Raw genomic sequence first — 22,180 nt, 5'->3', positions numbered from 1 at the left:
GCAATACGGACATTAGACTGGATATTCTGTATGGCTTGGAAGTGCCAAGTCACCATGGTAACACTGCTGCAGCTTGGCAATCACATGTGACTATGGAGGGAAACCATGACTGTAGCTTCATAAATAAACCGTTAGGAATTCGATGCTTGTGTGTGAGGGGATATTCCTACCCCAGTAGACTACTGCAAACGTGGCATAATGCCAACTCATATATTTACACTGGTATTCTGAATGAATGGGTGTGAAGGTGACTACTCCAAACTGGTGACACCCTACACTAGCAAGTGTGTAGAAAGTGACATGTGACTAGCAGGCGAATTTGGTATTTCTTAATTAGTAGGAGAATTAGGTATTTTGTGATTTATTGCAAATAAAGAGAGACAAAAACAAATAAAGATGACATTTTCTGTAGTTTTATTGGTCCAGTGAAAGCAGAATGTACATGTGTTCCTCTGCCCAGTCATTGTCAGGTAGTGGATGGTCCTCAGGTATGAAACACAGTGCCACTCTCTCTCTACTATCATCAAAATCTACAAACAAATAAATAGTTTAAGAAAACATTTCTTACAAAAAAAACTGAATTCAAGTATCAGAAGCAAACAAAAGTATTACAGCCATTTAAAGACATAGTTATATCATTTGTCATTTTATCATAATTAGTTTTATCAGTCAGCCGTAGCAGTAAAATAGATCCTCTGGCTGGCTCTTTCATACTTCCTTTCTTGAATCAATCCAAATCACACTTCAGAAATTCCTGTACACTGTTCGGCCTCCAGCTTCCTTCCATCCTCATATGTACAATGCTATTTACAAAAGCTAATTACAGATTAACATGTTATAACAAAAATATAGGCGCTCACACATGCAATGACATTTCCCCTGGTTTTGGGACAACCACACAGATCAGGGTCCCACTCAGATGATCAGCACTGATTTCAAAATCAAGCAACAACAAAAAAAGAAAAATATATTTTAAAAAAGCGTATCTGTACAGTGATATGTCATAGGCTATGTGCAGTGTCTGAAGATCTGTCTGCAGGTGGGTAGGCAGCTGAGTCTATTGATATGGGCTGTACTGTACATTAAGCAGCTTTGACTTTGCAGGACAAGCACTAGGCACTCTAGGTTTAAATGATAATCTCCTTCATACCTCTCAAGATGCAGAGAGGAACACAACCACTGTGTGGCCACACACCAACAACACGCCGTACTTTCACACATACACTGAACAAAATGATAACTGATTACAAAAGGTGTTGCTACATAAAAATAATGCAAGTACCAAACAGAAAATGCATGACCTTCTTTGTAATAATCCGAACTACGTTTTTTCTTAAATAATGTGCACAGTAGAACTCCACCTGCTTCGTGTTCTTTGGTTGGATTCTTGTTCAAAGAAAGAGCGGGCTGATTGCACATCAAACCAGTCTAAACTGGAATTCTACAAGGAACAGAATGATCTAACATCAATTCTAAGAACAATGCCATGACAACAGTTCTTCGCAAGAGGAGCGACGACAGAGAAATGAGAACGTGGATCCGGATGAGGTCAGTTGTGACAAGATCAAGAACACAGCTTTAGTCAGTCCAAATTTTACATGACGTTTGTTGCGCATGAGGTTGTATTTGATTTTGTAGAAAGCCCCTTTCTGGAACGGTAAAGTTCCTTTGCTTGGCTCTCTGACAGAGCTTTAGATGTTTTTACTGATCAGCTCTTCCTTCCCCACTCTGAGCATCAGAGCAGGTGGCCCCCCTGGCAGACAGCAGAGCACACTCTCAGGTCTGAGAAGGAAACAGAAATGAGATGTCTCTGGGATGTCAGGAGAAGGGAGTCAGGTGGCTGAGCGGTGAGGGAGTCGGGCTAGTAATCTGAAGGTTGCCAGTTCGATTCCCGGCCGTGCAAAATGACGTTGTGTCCTTGGGCAAGGCACTTCACCCCACTTGCTTCGGGGGGAATGTCCCTGTACTTACTGTAAGTCGCTCTGGATAAGAGCGTCTGCTAAATGACTAAATGTAAATGTCCAGAGAGAGGAAGGGACGAACACCGTGGCAACACACTTGTCACTTCCCGGGATATCTGGCGTCTCATTGGCAGAGCTGAAAGACTTCATGACTGTCCGTAGACTTCCTCTTCAGGTTCTGAGAAAACAAAATCACAGAAAGGAGAACCTTGTCACATGACCTCCAAGACAAACAGGTAAAGAAAAAAAATAAACATACACGAACGAAATAGCGCACCAGCTGATAACAGCACTACAGCGCTATACTAAACAGAAGCCCTACTACATAAACAAAAACAAATGATCTAAAAAAAAATGTTATGACTCAAAACAAACAAAGAATCTCTCCACACACACACACTAGAAGCTGTCCAGGCCATCTCTACTGTGGCTTTACCTTTGGAACACTAAGAGAGAGACCACTTTCAGATAATGAAGGATGGTGCGTCTTAATGCAAGACAAGAGAAGAAACACATACAAGATAAAGGTGTAGACAGGACAGGACAGGACAGGGAGGGCAGGGTTGGTGAAATAACACGGTGGGAGCAAATTTAGTCAGCGAATTGGAATGCCCCGAACACAATTGGACTTCAGGAAGTGAGTGTGTGTGTGAAAAAAAGAAAAGAAGAAGATCTCATAAACAGAAAAAAAATCATTTCTGTTTATGAGATCATATTGGGGGGAAACTGTTAGGCAACCATTGTCTGTACCTATAAATAGACTGGAGTATGAGAAAGTAGAGACAAACACAAAGATACTGTAGAGAGAAGATACTTACAGGCAAACTTTCCCCAGCCAGTGCTGACAGGACAGGAGAAGGAGGGTGAGGAGGGTGAGGAAGGGAAAAAAGGAGGATGAAACAGAAGGAGGGAAGTGAGTGCCAGAAGTGTGCCATTACAAGCACGGAGAAGAAGTGTAGAGGATAGAGATAAGGCATGTTGTGATGAACGAGATATGAATGTTGAGAGACCGTGTGTGTGTGTGTCTCACCTGTCCAGCCAGGGAGAGGGGGAGGAGCGTGGGGGAGCAGAGGGACAGCGAGGGGGGCAGCTCATGGAGGGGGGGCTCGTCCAGCTCGTCAATGCGGGACTTCTTGATGTTGGGCTCCGGGCTGGTCAGGGGGGTCACACTGTTCCTCCTCAACAGAGTACCAGGACCCTTCTTCACCTCCTACAGAGAGAGAGAGAGAGAGAGAGAGAGAGAGAGAGAGAGAGAGAGAGAGAGAGAGAGAGAGAGAGAGAGAGAGAGAGAGAGAGAGAGAGAGAGAGAGAGAGACATTTAGAATGCATTTCCAGTGCTGGATAAGAGGACGTTCAGACACACAAGAAAGGAAGCTGGAGACACTGAAGGGAGCATTTACCTCAGGTCTGTCTCTGTGTGTGTTCACAGCGTCCACATTCAGCGAGATGGACTCCACTTTGCACCCTGCAGAACACAAACACAACTCATTCAGCAGCACTCATCAGCCAATGCAGGCCCAAGCTGCTGTAATCCTGTTAGGTTAATGTAGATGTAATATACGCTAGCTGTGCATTCTCACCATAAGCCATGGGGGTGAGTTTCAGCACAGTATGAAGCGGGCACTTCAGGTACGGCATCTCATCTGCAATAACCAAATCAAAGTATCAAGTCAGAGCAGCTCCAGTACACTGGTAACACGGACAGCTGTGAGTGAAGAGAAACTGGTGGCTGAGGGATTTGTAGTCTCACCTGCACTCTTGTCCAGGAAGTAGGCTAGCAGGCAACGCATGACCGCCTGGTGACAGACGACCAGAACGTTCTCCTGCCTCTCCAGCTCCATGATGACCGGCTCAACACGCTGCACCAGGTCCTGGTAGGACTACAGCCAGGAACAGGGGGAGGACGAGAGAGGGACGATTACTCATTCTGTCTTCTCACATTACATGCTCACATAGAATCACACATTTATATTGTTATCAACTGTACCAATATAGAGTTCATTCCAGCGTTATCTCACCTCTCCTGTGGGGTAGCGGTAGTAGAACTTGTCCTGGTCTCTGAGAGCAAACTCATCTGGATATTTCTCCTTGATCTCCTCATAGGTCATCTCCTCACACACCCCCTGTAGGACACAACCAACATGTTAGAGCCGTGTCCGTGCACACGCAAACAGCAGGAGGAGTGGAGCGTGTGGGACTCACAGCGTCTAACTCGTTGAGGGCCTTCCACTGCTCGTAGGGCACCCCGAGGTCCTCAGCGGTCTGGATGCTGCGACACATCTGGCTGGTCCACACCTTCAGACCCTTCAGGTTCTGCTCCTCCACAAACCCGGACAGGGCAGCCGCAAACTGGAGACACAGGGGATGGTGTGTGTTAGTTGTGTTGGTGTGTGTGTGTGTGTGTGGAATCAGGTCAACAGAGTTTCCCTGGGTCTCCAAACGTCTGTGTGTATGTATGGAATGTGTAGACTATTTAAGTTTACCTTTTTGCCCCGTGAAGACAGTCCCGAGTCGCCCCCCAGGCGTCCCTGCAGGTTGTGCATGCTCTCCCCGTGCCTGCAGAGGTAGATGGCCCTGGGCTGGACGTGGATGTTCATCAGGTAGTACACGATCTTACTCTGGATGTGGTCCTGGATGCGGTTCACCAAGAAGCGCCTGCCCACGTCGATCACCTTAATGAAGGACAGATCCCTGCATAGAGGGTGGAACAGGGTCAAGCCACATGTTTCTGTTTTGTGTGTATGTGTATGTGAGTGTGTGTGTGTGTGTGTGTGTTTGTGTGTGTGGAGGAGGCAGGACCCACCTGTCATACTCATCAGGGTCCAGGGGCTCGTAGTGAGCTTTGTAACACTCAATCCTTTTCTGGAAGTCCAACATGGCGTCTGTCTTGTTGCAGTCCTGGTAGTCTGGGCAGGACACCTTCACTTCCTGTATGAAGAAGACAATGGTGTGGTCAAAATCCAACTTTAGATTTGTAATATTTTTAACAAAAGCATTTTATTTGTTGGTCCTCTTTAAAAATGACAAAACCTTGAAAATCTGAGAAACTCCCTCAGAACTCGTATGTGACTCACCATTATATTTGAGGCGATGACACTAGGATCATCACACACAGACTCAATGAAGAAAACCTGTAGTGAGATAAAACAATCGTCAGTCATTTCAATCAGGCACCACCATCCTCATCACACCTCTTCATCCCACTGAGTCACAGACACGCATGGGTCTGACTCAGCTCGAACACATGATTGTCACGCCTGCCTGTGCGCTGGGGTAACCATAGCAACACTGACCTTGAAGCAGTGCTCGCTGCCGAAATCCAGGATCATGTCTCGCCTGTCGCGCGTCGTGTTTGTAGCATCAAACACCTGCACACAAAGAAGACAGAGAACCTATGAGTGGAAATATCAACCAACTACATTCCAGACGAGATACGAGGTTTGCTGGAGAGGTGCATGCTGGGATGCCGACTTACCGCCACTTGTCCCCCCTCCTCTGTCAAATAGCACTTGACGTCTCGGAGTGCAGCCAAGGCACACTGTCTAAAAAGGAAAACATAACCTTCCTGTTAGTTTGTGAAACAGTCCTGAATACAGATGCTGAATGTTCCAGAGTATCTACTGTCTCTCACTCTGGATTCTAAGTCTACTGGTGGACTGCTGTGATTGGCTTGACTTACTGTCTAATCTTCACGGCATTCTCGTTGTCAGACTTGAAGAAGTCGTAGGAACTGTAGTTTTTGACCGCCTCTCTACGGTACTCCCCCACGTTGAAGACTGGACACAAAAACACACACAGGGTGAGTTTCTAGAAGCATGAGTCGAGACATTTGTGTCAGACAGACAAACAGGAGTACTGGGCTAGACTAGGGAGTGACTTCAGAAGAACAACGTTGTCCTCCGTTAGCATTAGGATGAAGCAAAGAGACACATGACGACTGAGAGGATCAGCGTGGTTATCGTTCTCCAGCTGTGTTTAAGACTGTGTCCTGTACCTTTGGTGGGCATGCCAATCCAGTTGAGGTAGCGGGTCAGTTTCTTGGACATGTAGGTCTTCCCCCGAGCTGGCAGACCCACCATCACAATAACCGTGGGGGGGTTGGCCAGGTGTGGGCCCCCACCAGCTACAAAGAAGGATAAAGAGTAAGTCAGGGGTTATCATTTTGAAAACTAAAAATCTCTACTGTAAACCAATTTGTCATAGACTGACCATAACCTGTATAACGCTGTTCCATGCAAACTCATCTAATAATAAGTTGGTAAAAATAAACCCACTGCCCCAGTTCAGCCCTCTCTACACCCTGTCACCCCCCTCCCTGGGCCCCTGAAATGAGGTCAGCCCCCATGCAGTAGTTCTCCAATAACCCCCTCTCACCGGCCCTCCCCATGCCCACCCATACACCGTGCCCACCCACCCACATACTAAGCCAGCACATACCCTGGCTCAGTGGTCAGATCAACTCTGCATCACTGAACATGTGGCCCACAACCGTACAAGACTACACTGTACACACACACACGTTTAGATACAGTATTAGAGAAGTAGCCTAGGTCACATGGTGAGCTCATGTGGACATGACAGTGAAATAAAGGCCGGTACACTGAGGAGATCTTCTCTAAGAAGCGGCTCACTCCTATATTGGATGTCTCTGCAACGTGTCTGAAGGAAACCACATCAAACACACCAGGTTATTACAGGTGAGGTAGTCCTTCCACATCTTACGACATCTTACATTTTACGTTCAATCTATCTTCTCCACCTCCACGCCCCGTCATCTCCATCCCCCTTTCAATCACGAGCTAACTCTCAATACAGTCCCTTCTATCTCTCTCTGTCCGTGCCCGCTTCATCCCGCTTCATCCCTCTTACACCTCCCTCAGTCTCTCTGTCATTCTCAGTGTCAAAGAAGCTCATCCCATTAGAGGCTGAGGTCACTCAGGACGTAGACTGTGTGTCACTGACCAGTCATGGGAAAGGACATTAGCTGGGGGGGCTAATCCAGAGCTAACGATAATTATCCTAGGCTGTCCTCTCTACCTGTTTGGACCAGTACATATTCACAGAGGTGAAGATGGTATAATATTGCATTATCAAGCGCTTATCTTTACAGACATAGACAGAAAGACATGAATAGGAAGATGCTATTCAGGAATTCATGCATTCGCTCATTAAGAAAACCGACCACTGAGATGCTCGCGCCATGCAAACGCACACCAGCTTATCCAATCACAGACGAATGAGACCCTGGAATCGCCTTGAAATTCCCTCCCACACACCGCTTCATGCCACGAACAGAGCCCCTTGCAAGGGGTACCGACCGGGCTCGGTCAATGGTTGCTATGGAGACCAAAGCTCCGTCACGCTCTACTTGGAATCAATTTTGAATAACTCCTTCGCGTGCAGTGTGACAACGCCCAGAAGAAGCTGAGATATTTAATATTGACACTGTAAAGAATACAGTGAAGTCAGTGGGCTACTTACGTCTAATTACGTATTTATAAAATTGGTAGATGTTTTTGTTGGGATCGTTGGTCGTATACAACCAACCCCATAATGGCAGTCATTTGAAACTCATAAACACGTGTTGTGCACATTATCATATTTTGTATATAGCCTGAGTTCAAAAATAAAAAAATAAAAAAAATAGCCTGAGTTTCATGCAACACACTTTTTTACAGTAGTAAAAAGGGTATCAGTAGCCCCATGATTTACTTATAATTGAGCCAATAAAAACCTGATTATATTCAGGTTGCTTACCTCTCTTGGGTACAGCTGGTTTATCATCTTTAGATGGAATCCAGATCTTTTGGATTCTGTTCTGAGTCAGCTCTCTTGGCATTCCTTGGAGAGAGATGAAGACGAAAGAACTTCGATTTCCCCGTGTATCAATTCCAATAAACGCCCCCCAGTACAGTCGATTAAGAAGATCAGATCAACTCAATGAAATCAAACTACAAATCAAATTCAGATTTTTAGTTAGTTTTAGTCTCAACAATTGTAATCTGTCAATAGAAATCCTTGGCAATAAGCGTTTTCCGATTCTTTTCTGATGCCGGTCAGTCTATGTCGGTGAAATAATCTACCGGTCTGTGACCCAGATCCTCTATTTAAACTCACGGAGCAGGAAACAACGTGACAAGCAGCGATGACGTGAGGCCCCTTTTGCCGGTTTGCGCGCGCGCTGTAAGTGCCGGTCAGAACTGAGGCTCGTGCTGCGTCACCTTGTGGCTGCAATCGGTAAATGTAACCATTTACAATACTGTATGCGCTTTTTGCCTGTATCAGTCAGTTTGGATGGTGTCAATACGCTTATCATTCGTCCTGTATAGTATTTAATAAAATCATTTTCAACAGAAATACAAACTATTATACAATGTGTAAAATTGGGATACTAGTGCTGTAGAATACAGTTGTTCTATATACACGTATTTAATCCGTTTGGGCTAAATTGAGAAAAAAAGGGAAAACCGGTGCACGTGCAACACCGCACGCACAACACCGCACGCACACCACTTTGATACATGTAACATTTGATTGCAAAAAACTGTGAAGTACACAAGACGTTTCTTAATAACATGTTGACATCTGGAACCAATCTGGTCGAGGCGTGGCTGTTCTCAATGACTTTTGTCAACAACAACATACTATTTTTATTTCCTGTTCTGAACTGAAGTAGCGGTGCCTCTCGGAGAGGACTTCCCATCCACACACCATGAGCCACACACGCCTATGCTCGGTTTAGTGCTCCCCACCGCACAAGCCCAGATCTTTGCACTAAACTTTGTAGCTCTCTGGGCCATACCCTCCCTTCACAACACTGCCAATTGTTCTGCTTGCCAAGATTTATAATCTTAGTTGTGGAAATATAATATTTATTATCTTGTTTCAAAAATGATTTACTAGTTTCTATCTTTTAATTTGTGATATATTCTTGAGCCTATTTATTTATAGACTGGAACCAACTTATTTTAAGGTATCTTGTTGAGTAAAATATCTGTCCATGCAGCAAGATAATTTCACTAGTATTAAGTCATTTTCTCTCCAACTTTTGTGTTAATTTCTTGTATTTTATCAGACCCTTTACCCATCTACACCGCAGTGCTGGACTGCACAACCATGACCTATGGCAGCTGACCCGACATCAACCAGTACAGATGAACCTTTACAGCCCCTTCAATCTGCTGCGTACAGTGTGGCCTCATAGCACTGCTTAGACTGGTGGTATTCAGGTTACAGTCAGAGGTACCTTTGCCCCCCCCCCCACCCTTCCACTGCCTCTGCACGAGCCAAGCATGCACCGCTCCATGGCTTCCTTCATGTCACACACACACCTGCTTACACCCTTCTCATTCCATTTCTCCCATCATAACTCCCTCACTCTGACCTGCCCAAATAGCACCTCTATGAGGGAGCTGTGTCCTTCATATTGTTTTCATAACATTATCTTAATAGGAATTACATGTTCATAGAAATGAGTAATTGGATCCTCTCTAGTTCAACTCCCCAGGGCCTCAAGTCATTATGCAGAAGAGCTGAATGGGTCTGGGCCAGGTTTTCTGCGTCACTGCCCCAGTACCCCCTCACCGTTCTGGGCTAAATTTAGAAAGAGCCCCTGGTGGACCAGGTCTTGTGGGATCCCTCAGTTATGTCAGACAGAGAAAAACTAGGCGTCCAAGACTATGTTCTGCCCCAGAACAAGAACTGGTGATGAGAACATGACGAGAGGAAGACAAGCTCAAAACAACTTTCATTTAAAACAAGAGACATTTAATTTTCAGGTTTCATTTGTACAAGATGAAAATGTATTAAGACACATATCAAGGGCCTCATGGTGACTGGAATTCATTCATATTCAGGTTGTCGTTTCTGTTAAGCCACAGTGATTTCCTCTTCACGCAAAACAAAACAAACAACCTACTTGTGGGACTACTCGCTATACTTAGACACTGTAAGTTCGGAGAATTGTGTTTGGCCTATATACAGAGGTCTGATGAGGATGTGTGTGTGTGTATGTGTCCATGAATCAGACAGCCGTTTCCTGCTGGTGAGGAGAAGTGGGTGCTGATTGTGGCGGGCCGGTTCTGTTGAGTCTGGCTCACACCTGCTCCCCCAGGTCTAGAACCCTGAACTTATCCAGGTTGTAGAAGCAGGCCTTCACCACGCGCCCTCCAAAGTACCGCCCGTTGAGATCCACCACGGCTAGAGACAGAAGACAACAAGTTATCAATGATTACTCCCAGTACAGGTTGTGCTGCAGCTGCTGGGAAGAGACATGGAGTGTATGGTGATCCTAAGACAGACAAACTCAACACATAAGCATCTCCACTCCAATGTCACTGAACCAGCAAGCCACCTAGTTTGGTGTCATCAGATTTTGAAATCTCTGGAAGTTACATAACCACTTGACGATAAGAACAAAAGCTCTGACATGTGAGTTACATTGTTCCCGAACTCAAGGAGATGACTTGTGAAATAAAATAACAAGATTACATCTTCCAGAATACAGATGTGATTGTGTGGTTCTGTTTTCCTGTCCGTCTTTCTCTGTGTGTTTGTGTCAAGTATTTTGTCATCCTCCCCAGCAGTGTGTGTGTGAATGCGTGAGTGTGGTCTGCTGTCCCACTCCCTGTCCCCCTTAGAGGATGTGATGTAAGTGCGTAGGGGAGGGGCCTGGTGGAACAGGTGATGCAACACCAAGGGGAGACCAGTCTCACCTGAATCTTGATCTGGGACGACCCATTTAGACTGAGACCCACATAAGGCACACACACACAGCTCAACTCAAGTTATACAATGATAGTGCTTGCACACGCACACACAGATGGACAGGCCCAGATAGGGTGACAACAGGGCAGCTGCTGACCTTTGATGGCTGACTCCACCCTCTCAAACTCCAGGAATATCCTCACCGCTTCATCATCAGTCACAAGTGCAATCTGGAAGCAACAATACGGTCGGATTATAACAAGCGTGAAAACTGAACAAGCAACCTAAAACCCCAATAATATATCTGGAAGTCGTTATGCAATAGCAGCGGGCTTCGACTAAGGATCACAGTCAGTCATCTAAACTTGTGGAGAACACCAGTCCACTGTAATCCTGCATGTGAATAAAATGCCAACGTGTTATTTGAGGAAAGAACATGGCAAATGAATACTTATTTTTGTCCAAGTGGGCAGTAAAAATATAAATTCAGAGACTTAACATCCTGCGCTAAACGGATTAACTCAACTAGGTAGAATGTATTTCTTTTTCCCACAGTTCCAGAGCAAGCTAATGATGGGGTATTAGCATTTGGAAGCAGTGCCACCGAAGGGGGGGGGGGGGGGGGGGGGTGTTCCAGTCTGGCTGCAACCTTGGCCACAAACTCTGGAGGCCTGCCAAAACCACCAGACACAGCCTACGTGTCGTGGAGAGCTGTGATCCCAGTTAGCAGCTACGGGGTGCGTGTGTGCGTGGGCTCAGCAGAAGAGCTCCCCTCACCTCAAATATGACACACTTGGTGACTTTGCCGTATTTCTCACACTCCTCTTTGGTCTCGCCTTCCAGGTCCTCATCCACCTCCCCTCTGCCCACCATGTTCTGGAACACACACTCTGCTTAGACTACGTGTGACACGCACACACACTCATTCAGATACAGCACTCTCTCATGCTGGCAAACGAACCCGCAGCAGCACGACTTTGGTGGGACACTTGAGGATCTCGGTGAGGGGGTTGGCATCTGATTTCTTGGAGGAGTCAGCTGATTGGGGAAAAAAGAAGACAAGATGGATCACGTCTGCGGAAGGGCATTGTTCCTGTCCAGCAAGTAGAACATGAGTAGATCTTACTGAGAAGGTTGTGTTCATAAAAGCCTGTGTAAAATGTTCACGGGGTGACAGTTGAAACTTGAGGTAGAAACATAGGAAAGCTACACTATGAACCATAAGGCGGGGTCAGATGGCTGAGCAGTTAGCGAATCGGGTTATTAAATCAGAAGCTTGTCGGTTTGATTCCCGGCTGCGTAAAAATGACGTTGTGTCCTTGGGCAAGGCGCATCACCCTACTTGCCTCGGGGGAATGTCCCTGTACTTACTGTAAGTCGCTCTGGATAAGAGTGTCTGCTAAATGACTAAATGTAAATGTAAAATGTAAGGCCCTTAATCAATTTGATTTCTAGTTCCATATGACTTGACCCCGATTGAGATGAACAGGATGTGCCATTTAGTGCTAGCCTAGATGAGAATTACTGGCTAGTGGCCACTCTGGATGGCAGACATACAGAACACACACAGGAGACTGGACAGAGAATGGCAGGATATGATGCGTGTGGCAAACAGGATGTGATGTGTGGAGCCCAACCTGGAGGCCCCGAGCCCTGGGCTGAAGGCTCAGCTGCTGCAGACTGACTGGATCCTGCTGCTTGGACACACACACACGCAAGACAACACAAAACAACACACAGATGTTGAAACCAATAGAATCACGCATGGATGAGAAGTGCAAATCAAAACAGAACCTTCAGTGAGGCCGACAAAGACAAACTGCGGAACTAGAAACCGAGGCCGTGTACTGACAGCCTGGTTTCCACGGCCAACACTTCAGCCAAAGCTGCTCGCAGGAAGCCACAGGGGACCCGGTGAAGAAAGTGTGATAGTGACAGAATATGACAGGAAACAGATAAAAGCCAGTAAACAGAACACTGCCAAGACTGAAAAAAAGAGATGGAGTGTGAAAAGAGAGATGGTTGAGTGAGAAGAGAGAGATGAGGAAACAGAGAGATGGAAGGACCGAGACACAGGAGAGAGCGAGAGAGAGACATAATGACAGGTGCGACAGACAGTAAAAGTAAACGATGGAAGAAGGGAGAGAGGTACGTTTCTCCGCAGCGTCTCCTATGATGATCTTGCCGCCCCTCTTGCTGGTCTTCTCCACTGACAGGGCCGTGCTGAGGCCCTGCTCATGCTTGCCCAGGCCCTGCCCCTCTCTGAAGCCATACTTCTGCATGATCTTATGGGCCACCGTCCCTCTGGTGGACACACACAAGCATTACATTATCTCCCTGTACCGAGTCAGTATGTGCCTTGCGGTCATAATGAACACCAGTTCATCACTCTACACATCAAGGCTCATTGTCTCAAAGGCTGTGTATTAGCGTGACCATAAACACCTTGTGGTGCAGTGTAGCATTGGGATAATGGTAGGTCTAAATGTAGCATTGGGATAATGGTAGGTCTAAATGTAGCATTGGGATAATGGTAGGTCTAAATGTAGCATTGGTAGAATGGTAGGTCTAAATGGATGTATTGTGGTACTCACCCCATGTTGGCCAGGAATGTGTTGGTAGGCCCGGGAGGGGAGCGGGGCCGCTCTGAGTCTTCGTACATGGGGGGTGGGATGGCTGCCTTGGAACCCCGGGGGGGTCGCCCCTCCTCTTCATAGGGAAATGACGAAGAGAAAGAGACTGAGAAAACAGAGGGGGGGGGGGGGGGGTTCTGTTAGGAAGTTGTTTGAAAACACTGACGCCTAGTGGATGATCATCCTCACTACATGCTGTCCCCCATACTCACATTATACACACAAACTGTTCTCTCGGCCCCCCTGACACAAAACTCTCAGAATAGACAGACATCAGGCCCACACTCACCGTCTCTATCCACAAGGGAGGAGGGCGGGGCGATGGCAGCTCCACCCAGAGCTGATGGAGGGAAGGGAGGAGTAGAGAGTGGATGATCGTACAGTCTTAAACCTCACAACATTGCTTAATCCCCATTCTAGCGTGTTAAGCGAGGGTGTGCATGCGTGCCCGCCTGGGTAATAGGGTACTGCAGGGTAATCCCTCTGCCCTCACCTCTTTTCCTCCTCTCCTTCTCGTAGTCCTCCTCTTCGTCCGATTCTCCCTCGGCCGCGGGGAAGCGGGAGAACCCGCTGGGGACGGTGCCCTCGTGACGGTCCTTCCTCTTCCTGGAGAGGGACACGCCACAGGTCAAACACAGGCAAAACACAGCAGACACAAGACCATTCATCGCTATATACCAGACGAGACACGGGCTGGCTGACATGCAAATTGACATTGGTTGATTTCAATGCGGGACATAGTCAAACGGAGTGGGTATCCGATTGTTGACGGGAGACGAGTGTGACAAGCATCCAGGCCCGTACTTTTCCCTCTCCTCGATCTCCTTCAGCCGCTCGTGCTCCCTCTGCTTCTGCCGTTCCTCACGGTGTCGCTTCACCACCTTCTCGTAGTCGTTGGGGAACATGGGGTCGTACTCATCAGCCAGAGGGATCAGGACGTCCCCTGAGGAGAAGCCTGAAGGCACCGCTTCCTGATACACACAGACACACACAAGGATGAAGACAGAGAGAGTACACTTACAACTAGAGAAACCAGGTGTGACACAGGCTCCCTTACACCTCTCTCTCTCTCCCCCAAGTTATACACAATTATGTAAGAAACAACATTTTACCTTGAGCCCTACAGCAATGTGTGGGGGTGTGTCTAGGATCTGTCTGTCTTCACTGGATCCGCCCCTCTTCAGGTCGATGACGGGAGCAAGGACGGTAGTCTGCTTCATCCGCTGGGTCTGATGAGACACACATATACACCAAACACAGCCGTCATCGTTGTTCCACCTGCAACTTTGTTTACCTATGATACTGCTTGATTGCGGGCATTTCGTTCGTTCAGAGAACAGGTCACAATCACTGGTCTTACAGGTGTCTTTACCTTCGCCTGAGTCAGAGCAGCCTTCTTCACCTTCAGCTGCGACTGGAGCAGTTTGAAGTTCTTAGACCAGCCCTCAGTCTTGGCGTCACTCGCGACGCCCAAGTCGTCGTAGAGCGACATGGTTGTGCGGGTATCAAGATTTCTATTTTAAATATATTTTCCTGGCAGACAACAAATAGACCAGAATGATGTAATTACACTGTGTAAGTAAAAAAAAACACTGTCTAGCCGACACACTTTTGATCACATTTCCTGTTATAGGCTAATCCATTATTATTAAAGGCTAGATATATTAACATTTAGCTGCCTAGCGCACCCGTAGCATCACACAGTTTGTGGGCACAGACACAACAGAAAGAAAAAAAATATTGTACCAACCAGCTAACGTCAGCTAGCTATCTAGCATTTGCTAGCTACCACAGCGCTCGGATTTTATCCGAAAAGAGCCGTCACACAAGTATGGTGCATTCATCAATACAAATATGTATAATGTTTTTTATATCTATATTGTCATTGTAAATATATAGCTACATACCTGAAACTACAAGTATAACAAGTAGTGGAGACTTTGAAAAAGCTACGCTAGATGAATGTATGTGTTTAGCTGATGCACACGCTTATCGACAAAACAACGTAAAGAAGGGCATTAAAACTACGCCACCTTGATAGATTCCACCTAGCGGTGGGGATGATTGTCTTGACAAGCAAGTAACAACTGTAAAAACTGTTGTTACGAATTAAAACTGAATTTTCAAAACCTAAATACAAAATATGTCGCCAGGTGTATTTTATTGGGACATATTTAAATTATATACTGTAATAGTACAACAGTTTGTTGTAGTTCCACCTTCGTATCACTAGATGGCAAGCTTTACCATATGCAATGAAAGTGACTGCATCGAACAAAGGTAACTTTTAAATACATAAAAACGGTACGTTTAATTAAATAGCTCTAGGTTTCATAGTTATATAATGTGTTCGAACATCACATAGTTTCTGAATCCAAATACGAAACTGAATGCAATGTCCTGCACCAACCCATTCTTTGTCCATACTCCCTCTCCTCCCTGTCCTTCCCAAGGCGCCAGTGGTGGGTTGCCAGGCTCTGTCTAGTGATGCCTCACAGAGGCTCATAATGCAGTCGATTTGCAGGCAGCAGCGCGGCTGGTTAGGCAGATCTCTGCGTGCCAAGAAGGCCAAGTCAGACACACTGGAGAGGAACGTCATAAGATTGGATCCACACAGATGGAGGTGTGTGGTTGAGTGTATGTGTGTATCTGTGTGTGTCTGTGTGTGCATGTGTGTGTTTGTGTGTGTAACAATAAAAGGCTTGTGCTATGATAGAGGTTTAAGGTTTGTCTGGTTGGATGGAGGAGTGGAGGGGGGAGTGTGTGTATGGTTGTGTGTGTTGTATGTTGGTGTATGTGTATATATATATATATATATTCTGCCTGTACCATGATACTAACAGGAACAAATCAACAACAAAAAACAATAACTTTCATGCCCAACACCTCCTCTCTCCTGGTCCCTGTAAAGACAGTGTATACGCTGTGATATATACGCCGGTTTTCTGACAGGGGATGGGGGTCACAAATGACTGTTTTATGAAGTGTGTGCATGGTGTTAGTGTGTGGAGGAAGGGGGAGAAAATGGAAAAGAGAAGGAGGAGAGGAGCTCTCAGGAACGTGGTCTGACCTTTACGTTCTCACAAGCATGGCTTGTGAGATGGCTTTAAACCAAATATCTGAGGAACATGAATGTTAGCGGTGTGTGCGTGCCCTCTTGAAGAGACTGGACCAGCCCAGCCTTTACCTCAGAGAAATGGAGGGAGAGAGATGGAGAGATGAGAGGGATGAAGAGAGAGGAGAGGGATATAGACTAAAGAGAGAAAGGAGGAATGGAGAGATAGAAGAGGCATTACTGAGTACACAGACCAGGAGTTTCAGCTCAACAGTTTCTTTTCTCTCCCTCTTCGTCTCCACCTCCCATGACTCTATCTCTCCATTTCTCTCTCCTCTCTTTCACCTGCCTATTGATCCACAGGTCTTATCAAACAAGCCGCTGAAAGGACTCGGTGAAATCGCTCGGATTGTTTGGCAGTTTATCAGATACAACCTGGCCCCACAAAGAAAGAGGGGATGAGGGGAGGAAGAGGAGAGAGAGTAGAAGCGAGAGATCAGGATTGAAAAAGAGAGAAAGAGAGCTTGTCAGCGTCTCAGGCTAATATAGGCAGGTTGAGGGGATTGGGCGAGGGATGTTTTGTGTCTGTGTAAGCATTGTGACAAAGTGCTGAGACTGGCCAACGATGAGGAGTACAGGTGGGGGTCGGAGGGGTGGTGTGGGGGGGGGGGGGCAGAGTGGAGGTGGAGGGGGGTGTGGGGGCCAGAATCTCTTTATCTCACCACACGTTGCGTCGGCACAATCTGGATAAACTGATGGAGAGGAAACGAGGAAATGTCACGCTTGGTTGGCATTTACAGAAAATATACTTGGAAGAATGCCAGCAAACTTTGTGGGGATGTAATTTCGCAGGTATTTTGCTGATTTGAAGTGAATAGGTATTCTCCACATGTTGCCAGTGCAGAGAAAGACAAGCATCGTCAGGTTTCCACAGAGCACAGTGTGTGTGACTATCTCATTTCAGATGGACATCAGACATTATTCATGTTCAATGTCCAACAGTCTATCTGTGTGTGTGTCTGTGTTTCAGTGAACTTAGCCTCCGTGGGGGAGTGGATATGACTACCAACAGCTGCATAAACTGTGCTGACTCATCTAAATCAGATGGATTAAGGGAAGAAAAAGATGCACCAAGGTTGGCTCCAAGGGGGCAAAGATGAGCAATGCCCCCCTAAAGGAAATGCTGTCCCCCCCATTATTTTAGCTATAAGAGAATTATACACGAAATACCCCCTTGTGGAAACCAAATGCCGGTGCGGCCATCAGATTCGTTCCGGAGCTGAGCCTGGGCTGAACCACTTATTTTGGACGTTCTATTCTTTTCTGTTCTATTCTATTCTGTTTTGAAATTGTGTTTGCTCGGTCTATCGGAAGGGCTTTCTCGAAGCTTATCTACATTCAAACCGTAACATGATGTCAATCTACTGTGATTAGATTTGAATAACCAAGGCTGGTGTGTGTTTATCGTCAATTAATGTATATATGTGTGTTTGTGTGTGTGACCTTGATTTGTAATCAACAATGCAATGTGAGGCTCATTATGAGCAAGATCTCCTCAGAGATCAAGCCAAACACACTTTACTGTGGAGAGGCTATCAATTAATAAGACAGATCGCTGGTTCAGGTGTCGCACAGCATAATGAGATTTTTATTTTTAATTATTATTTAGCTTCATTACTCAGTAAACTCATTGTGTGGATGGGTGGATGTGTGTATTTTCAGTAATGAAAGTGTGTCATTATCCATTCATGTATTCATCCCTAAGGTGCATGTGTGGTGATCGGATTGTGACTGTGGGTTATGATACAAACACACAAAAAAAAAAACACAAACACACAGTGTAAAACATTGGTCGTTCTTCTGATGCCTAGAGTTTTTTTCTCTCCCATCTTTCAGCCACACACCCCGTGACACTGTATCCAGGGCAACAAGGACTATGAGGTAAAGGTTTTGAGGTTAACCAGCAGTGACAGTTCTGGAAGTCATAGATCTGTACCTCGTGATGAAATGTAAGTACATCTACATATGCTTGCCCCCATATTTGTCTGCAGGTGGTGTTGTGGTCTTCTCTGTGAGTCCTAGTTTTAAAGGTTGTCTAGAATTGAACAAGATCAATCTGTGTGTGGATCCCAGTCCTCCTACTCGATCCCCTCCTCTTCACCCTACCCGCATGGAGAGAGGCTAATCAATTGATTTGATCAACGAGAACATTTAGTCATTTAGCAGACGGTCTTATCCAGAGCGACTTACAGTAAGTACAGGGTTATCCCCGAGGCAAGTAGGGTGAAGTGCCTTGCCCAAGGACACAACGTCATTTCGCATGGCCGGGAAGGGAACCGGCAACCTTCTGATTAATAGCCCGATTCCCTAACCGCTCAGCCATCTGACTCCCAGAGAAGACAAGCTAATGTTGTGAAGGTGTGGTATTCTCAAGTCTAGATCTAGCCTGTTTAGAGTCAGATCATTTAAAGTGGATCTCAGCTAGTGGTGTAGTGGTGACTGGAGAAGTTGGTGCATTGTAATTGCAAAGTTTGATGAAACATTTCTCATCACACCTTGACGGTGGATAAGAAGTAGGTATACTCTGAATGTGTTTGCATCCCCTCGACGACACACCTGACCACGATGCTGGAAGACTTCTTTCAAGGTGTTGAAAAGTAATCAAGTTTTTATAATTAAAGAAAAAACTTATGTAAGATGTCTACTACAGCTGGGATGAGAAAAAGAGAGATAAAGAAAAAGAAGGAGAGAGAGAAGGAACAAGAAATAGAGCCAGGAGCACTCCTAAAATAGTTGTTTTGACAAAGGCAGTATTTTCCTGTGCTGTTCCATTAATTACTGTGATTTTCTCATCTTGTTGTCAAGGCGACGCCTACATTCATCTCTCCTGTACAGTGGATATGACAGGATGGTATTACTAATGAGCAGTTAGCATTTAGACTAGAGGACCCGGTATAATCACTGGAGCTCTCTGTGTTTGAAGGGCTGATATAATTACTGGGCACTACCTCATGTGTATGGATTGGGCTTTGATAATTGCTGGTCATCTCTGTATTTCTGTATGGGTAGGTCGAGATTCATTGCTGGACCTCTCTGGTTCTTTGTTAGAGGGGTGTTCTCGACGGTGGATCCAAATTGATGGGCTAGTATAATTAATGGACCTTTTCCTGCAAGAGCTCTCGGCATCAGGCATACCTTGGGCGTAGTTATTGGAGGACAGCTAGCTGTAGGGGAGACACACACTCAAACAACCTTGATGTCCCTTAGATATTGGGTTGAAAGTCGCGATTACGAGAAAGTGAAGGGGAGACCTCACATTCCTGTTGACCACCCTCCTCTCTCTTCTCTTCCCTCCCCCTTTCCTCTTTTCTCCTCACTTCTCCTTCGCTCTCTTCTCCTCCGAACTGGATCTCCCAGCGCGTGTTCAGAAAGGGTAGTGCTTGTGTAATGAAATGCATGTTTACAGTGTCCCAGGGTGAACAGCAGTAGATAACTGTACACCACAAAGCACACCGAGGGAGAGGAGCATGTGGCACGCAGGAGCCTGCAGGCGGACGCCCAGTCTGCTCTCATCCCTCCTCTCCTCCTTCTCAACTCGGATCACTCCTTCACCTTCACCTCCTTGTCCCTCCATCCACCTCCGCTCCGCCTCCTCTTCATCTTGATTGGACCTCACCTCAAACCCCTCAGCCTCTCACCCTCACCACTCCTCTTTGAGTGTCTCTCTCCTCGGAAAATAAATAGGTACGGACTAATCCATCGTTCAATTGCCTCTACATTCAAGTCCTCTGGTCTACACACACCACACACACACATACACACACACACACACACACACTCACACATTACTGAGGACAGTGTTTTTAAAATTCATCAACTCATTGATCATTGGTATAATTACTGCTTAGTTTCACATCCCCATGTTCAGCACCTGCTGTTTGCCTGTCCCCTATGAGTTCATTAGTGAGGGAGCCGATGGATGGTGTGGGAGGTGTTTGGAATCAGACAGTCCCCTCTGGCTAAGGTAAACTTTCCCAGAAAGCTGAGACAGTCATCCATCTCATCTGCTGACATAGTGTCAGACAAGGCTTTCCGTGAGTGTGTGTGTGTGAGTGAATGAGTGAATGTGTGTGTGTCTCCCCCAGGGGCATGTTCAGTGATGAAATCTGGAACATTATATACGCAGATATACAGTTATTACTATGGTAATATTGCACATATTTGACTGCTGTCAACATCATAAAGCAGTAGCTTTAACACATGCAGGTACACACAAACACATGTCATTCAAAGGATAAAAGTGGAAAGGTGAGAAAGTTATGTTCATCTTTCCACAGAGAAGTGCTCACACGAAAAGGTCAGAGCATTGCAGCCCCGCCCCCCGGTGACAGACCCAGAGGATCGTCATCAGGGCAGATGTTGTGTGATCACTAACATTTACCTGTCCTTCCACAGCCCCTTTCAACCAATCACTTCGCTCCACTCTGAATGCCACGTTCCGGAAGAACACTCTCCGTATGTGTGACCTTCTTGCTCCGTGCCACGCATGCACACACACATCCACAAACACACACACACAAACACACACACACAGACCTTCTGGCTCCCTTGTCAAATGTCATCTGGATTAGCACTGTCTCACAGGGGGAAAAGTTAGTCACCGGGCTGACCTGTAGAGACAGACCAGCAGCCACGACAACCTGACCTCCTCAGTCACACTCGACCCATCTGACATACTGGATTATGGCCTTTTCCCACAGAACAATTCATAATGTTGAGGCTTCAGCAGACAGCCATCTACAGTATCTGTCTGAAAAGTTTAGAATTATACATGTAAAACCCTTTGAAAACGAACACAAATCTATAACTTAGATGAGGAAAAACACGTATCCTAGACGGGGAGTAGTTAGTAGGAGGTTAAAAGAGACTGGGGCTCTGGAACAGTGAGAGCCGTGCCTCGATGCATCATGTAAAGAGAGAGAGCGAGAGAGAGTGAGACAGAGAGAGAGAGAGAGAGAGAGAGAGAGAGAGAGAGAGAGAGAGAGAGAGAGAGAGAGAGGGGCAGAGAAAGTGTTGCGAGGGAATGTGCTGAGTGGATATGTTCCTGACAGTCCGTCCAGGGGGTGGGCTGGTCCTGCCTGTAGCTTCAGAAAGAGACACAGCGAGATGGAGAGAGAGAGAGCCCTCGGGCCTCTCTGTTTTCTCTGTGGTCTAGGCTAGAGATATTCTGCTGATGGGAGAGGTTGGGAGACGATGAAGGGAGAACGTGGATGGAGGATATTGAGTTTAGACTGCTCCTCCTCAAGACAGATTGATACAAATAGAAATCAATGGAAGCAATCAAACACTCAGTATCAGGGTGTTTCCCCCCCCCCCCGTGTTTGCCTACGCAGGCTGGTGTAGATGCATTCTTGAAGTGATGGGGCACACGGCCATTAAGAAGCTATGATGGAGCGTTTGTGACTGTCTGAAGTTACAGATAGATTCTGTTGGAACTCAGCTAGCGATGTTTGTCGGCTTTCTGGAATGCTTTTCTCCCATTCTCTGAAATTCTCAATGTTCAGCGTTGCTCATCTTCAAAAGGTTGAGTTGAAGACATGTTGGTGCAGGCAACACAACACATGACAGACATACAGAAGGATGCTGGGTAAGAAGGGAGAGAATGTTTCTGTCCTCTATTATCCATCCCTCTTTCTCATCCTTCGCTCCTATCCTCTGTGCCCTGCCACAGATTTTCTCTTCCATTGAGTCCTGACGTTGATCTCACTGCTGAGAGGATTACCTATCACTGCCGGGTAATGGAATTCTCCAGCCTCCTCCTTTCT

The 22,180-nt window shown here is 46.2% G+C and overlaps 2 protein-coding genes across 6 annotated transcripts; both read right to left on the bottom strand.

The window, feature by feature from the left end:
* Positions 1-391: 391 nt before the first annotated feature.
* Positions 392-8,021, bottom strand: pfkfb3 (6-phosphofructo-2-kinase/fructose-2,6-biphosphatase 3). Of its 4 annotated transcripts, none has more exons than XR_010878799.1 (16): positions 7,719-8,021; positions 5,956-6,084; positions 5,641-5,737; positions 5,437-5,503; positions 5,255-5,329; positions 5,036-5,092; positions 4,765-4,889; positions 4,445-4,652; positions 4,164-4,310; positions 3,980-4,084; positions 3,712-3,841; positions 3,542-3,604; positions 3,362-3,426; positions 2,992-3,171; positions 2,023-2,139; positions 392-1,820 (listed from the first exon to the last, which is right to left on the bottom strand). XR_010878799.1 is itself a non-coding variant. In XM_067254137.1 (16 exons), exons 1-16 carry the CDS (start codon positions 7,798-7,800, stop codon positions 2,133-2,135), a joined length of 1,560 nt encoding a protein of 519 aa, XP_067110238.1. In that variant the 5' UTR covers positions 7,801-8,021; the 3' UTR covers positions 392-2,132. The 4 variants fall into 4 exon arrangements, 3 of the variants coding, with proteins under 3 accessions (XP_067110238.1, XP_067110237.1, XP_067110239.1); XM_067254137.1 differs by adding an exon at positions 2,780-2,802 and having other exon boundaries at positions 392-2,139; XM_067254138.1 differs by lacking the exons at positions 392-1,820; positions 2,023-2,139 and adding exons at positions 2,159-2,448; positions 2,780-2,802.
* Positions 8,022-9,709: 1,688 nt separating this feature from the next.
* rbm17 (RNA binding motif protein 17) lies at positions 9,710-15,290 on the bottom strand. Of its 2 annotated transcripts, none has more exons than XM_067254397.1 (13): positions 15,208-15,290; positions 14,673-14,833; positions 14,413-14,529; positions 14,105-14,271; positions 13,794-13,906; positions 13,590-13,640; positions 13,262-13,406; positions 12,820-12,971; positions 12,305-12,361; positions 11,629-11,705; positions 11,445-11,543; positions 10,825-10,897; positions 9,710-10,160 (listed from the first exon to the last, which is right to left on the bottom strand). In XM_067254397.1, the coding sequence occupies exons 2-13, from the start codon at positions 14,790-14,792 to the stop codon at positions 10,057-10,059; spliced, it is 1,275 nt and encodes a 424-aa protein (XP_067110498.1). In that variant the 5' UTR covers positions 14,793-14,833; positions 15,208-15,290; the 3' UTR covers positions 9,710-10,056. The 2 variants fall into 2 exon arrangements, with proteins under 2 accessions (XP_067110498.1, XP_067110497.1); XM_067254396.1 differs by having other exon boundaries at positions 9,920-10,160; positions 12,305-12,364.
* Positions 15,291-22,180: the final 6,890 nt, after the last annotated feature.

The sequence above is a fragment of the Osmerus mordax genome, chromosome 17 (assembly GCF_038355195.1).
Source record: "Osmerus mordax isolate fOsmMor3 chromosome 17, fOsmMor3.pri, whole genome shotgun sequence".
NCBI lineage: Eukaryota > Metazoa > Chordata > Actinopteri > Osmeriformes > Osmeridae > Osmerus > Osmerus mordax.
The sequence above is the reverse complement of the archived record's forward strand: the minus strand, read 5'-3'. Positions and strand labels throughout refer to the sequence as shown.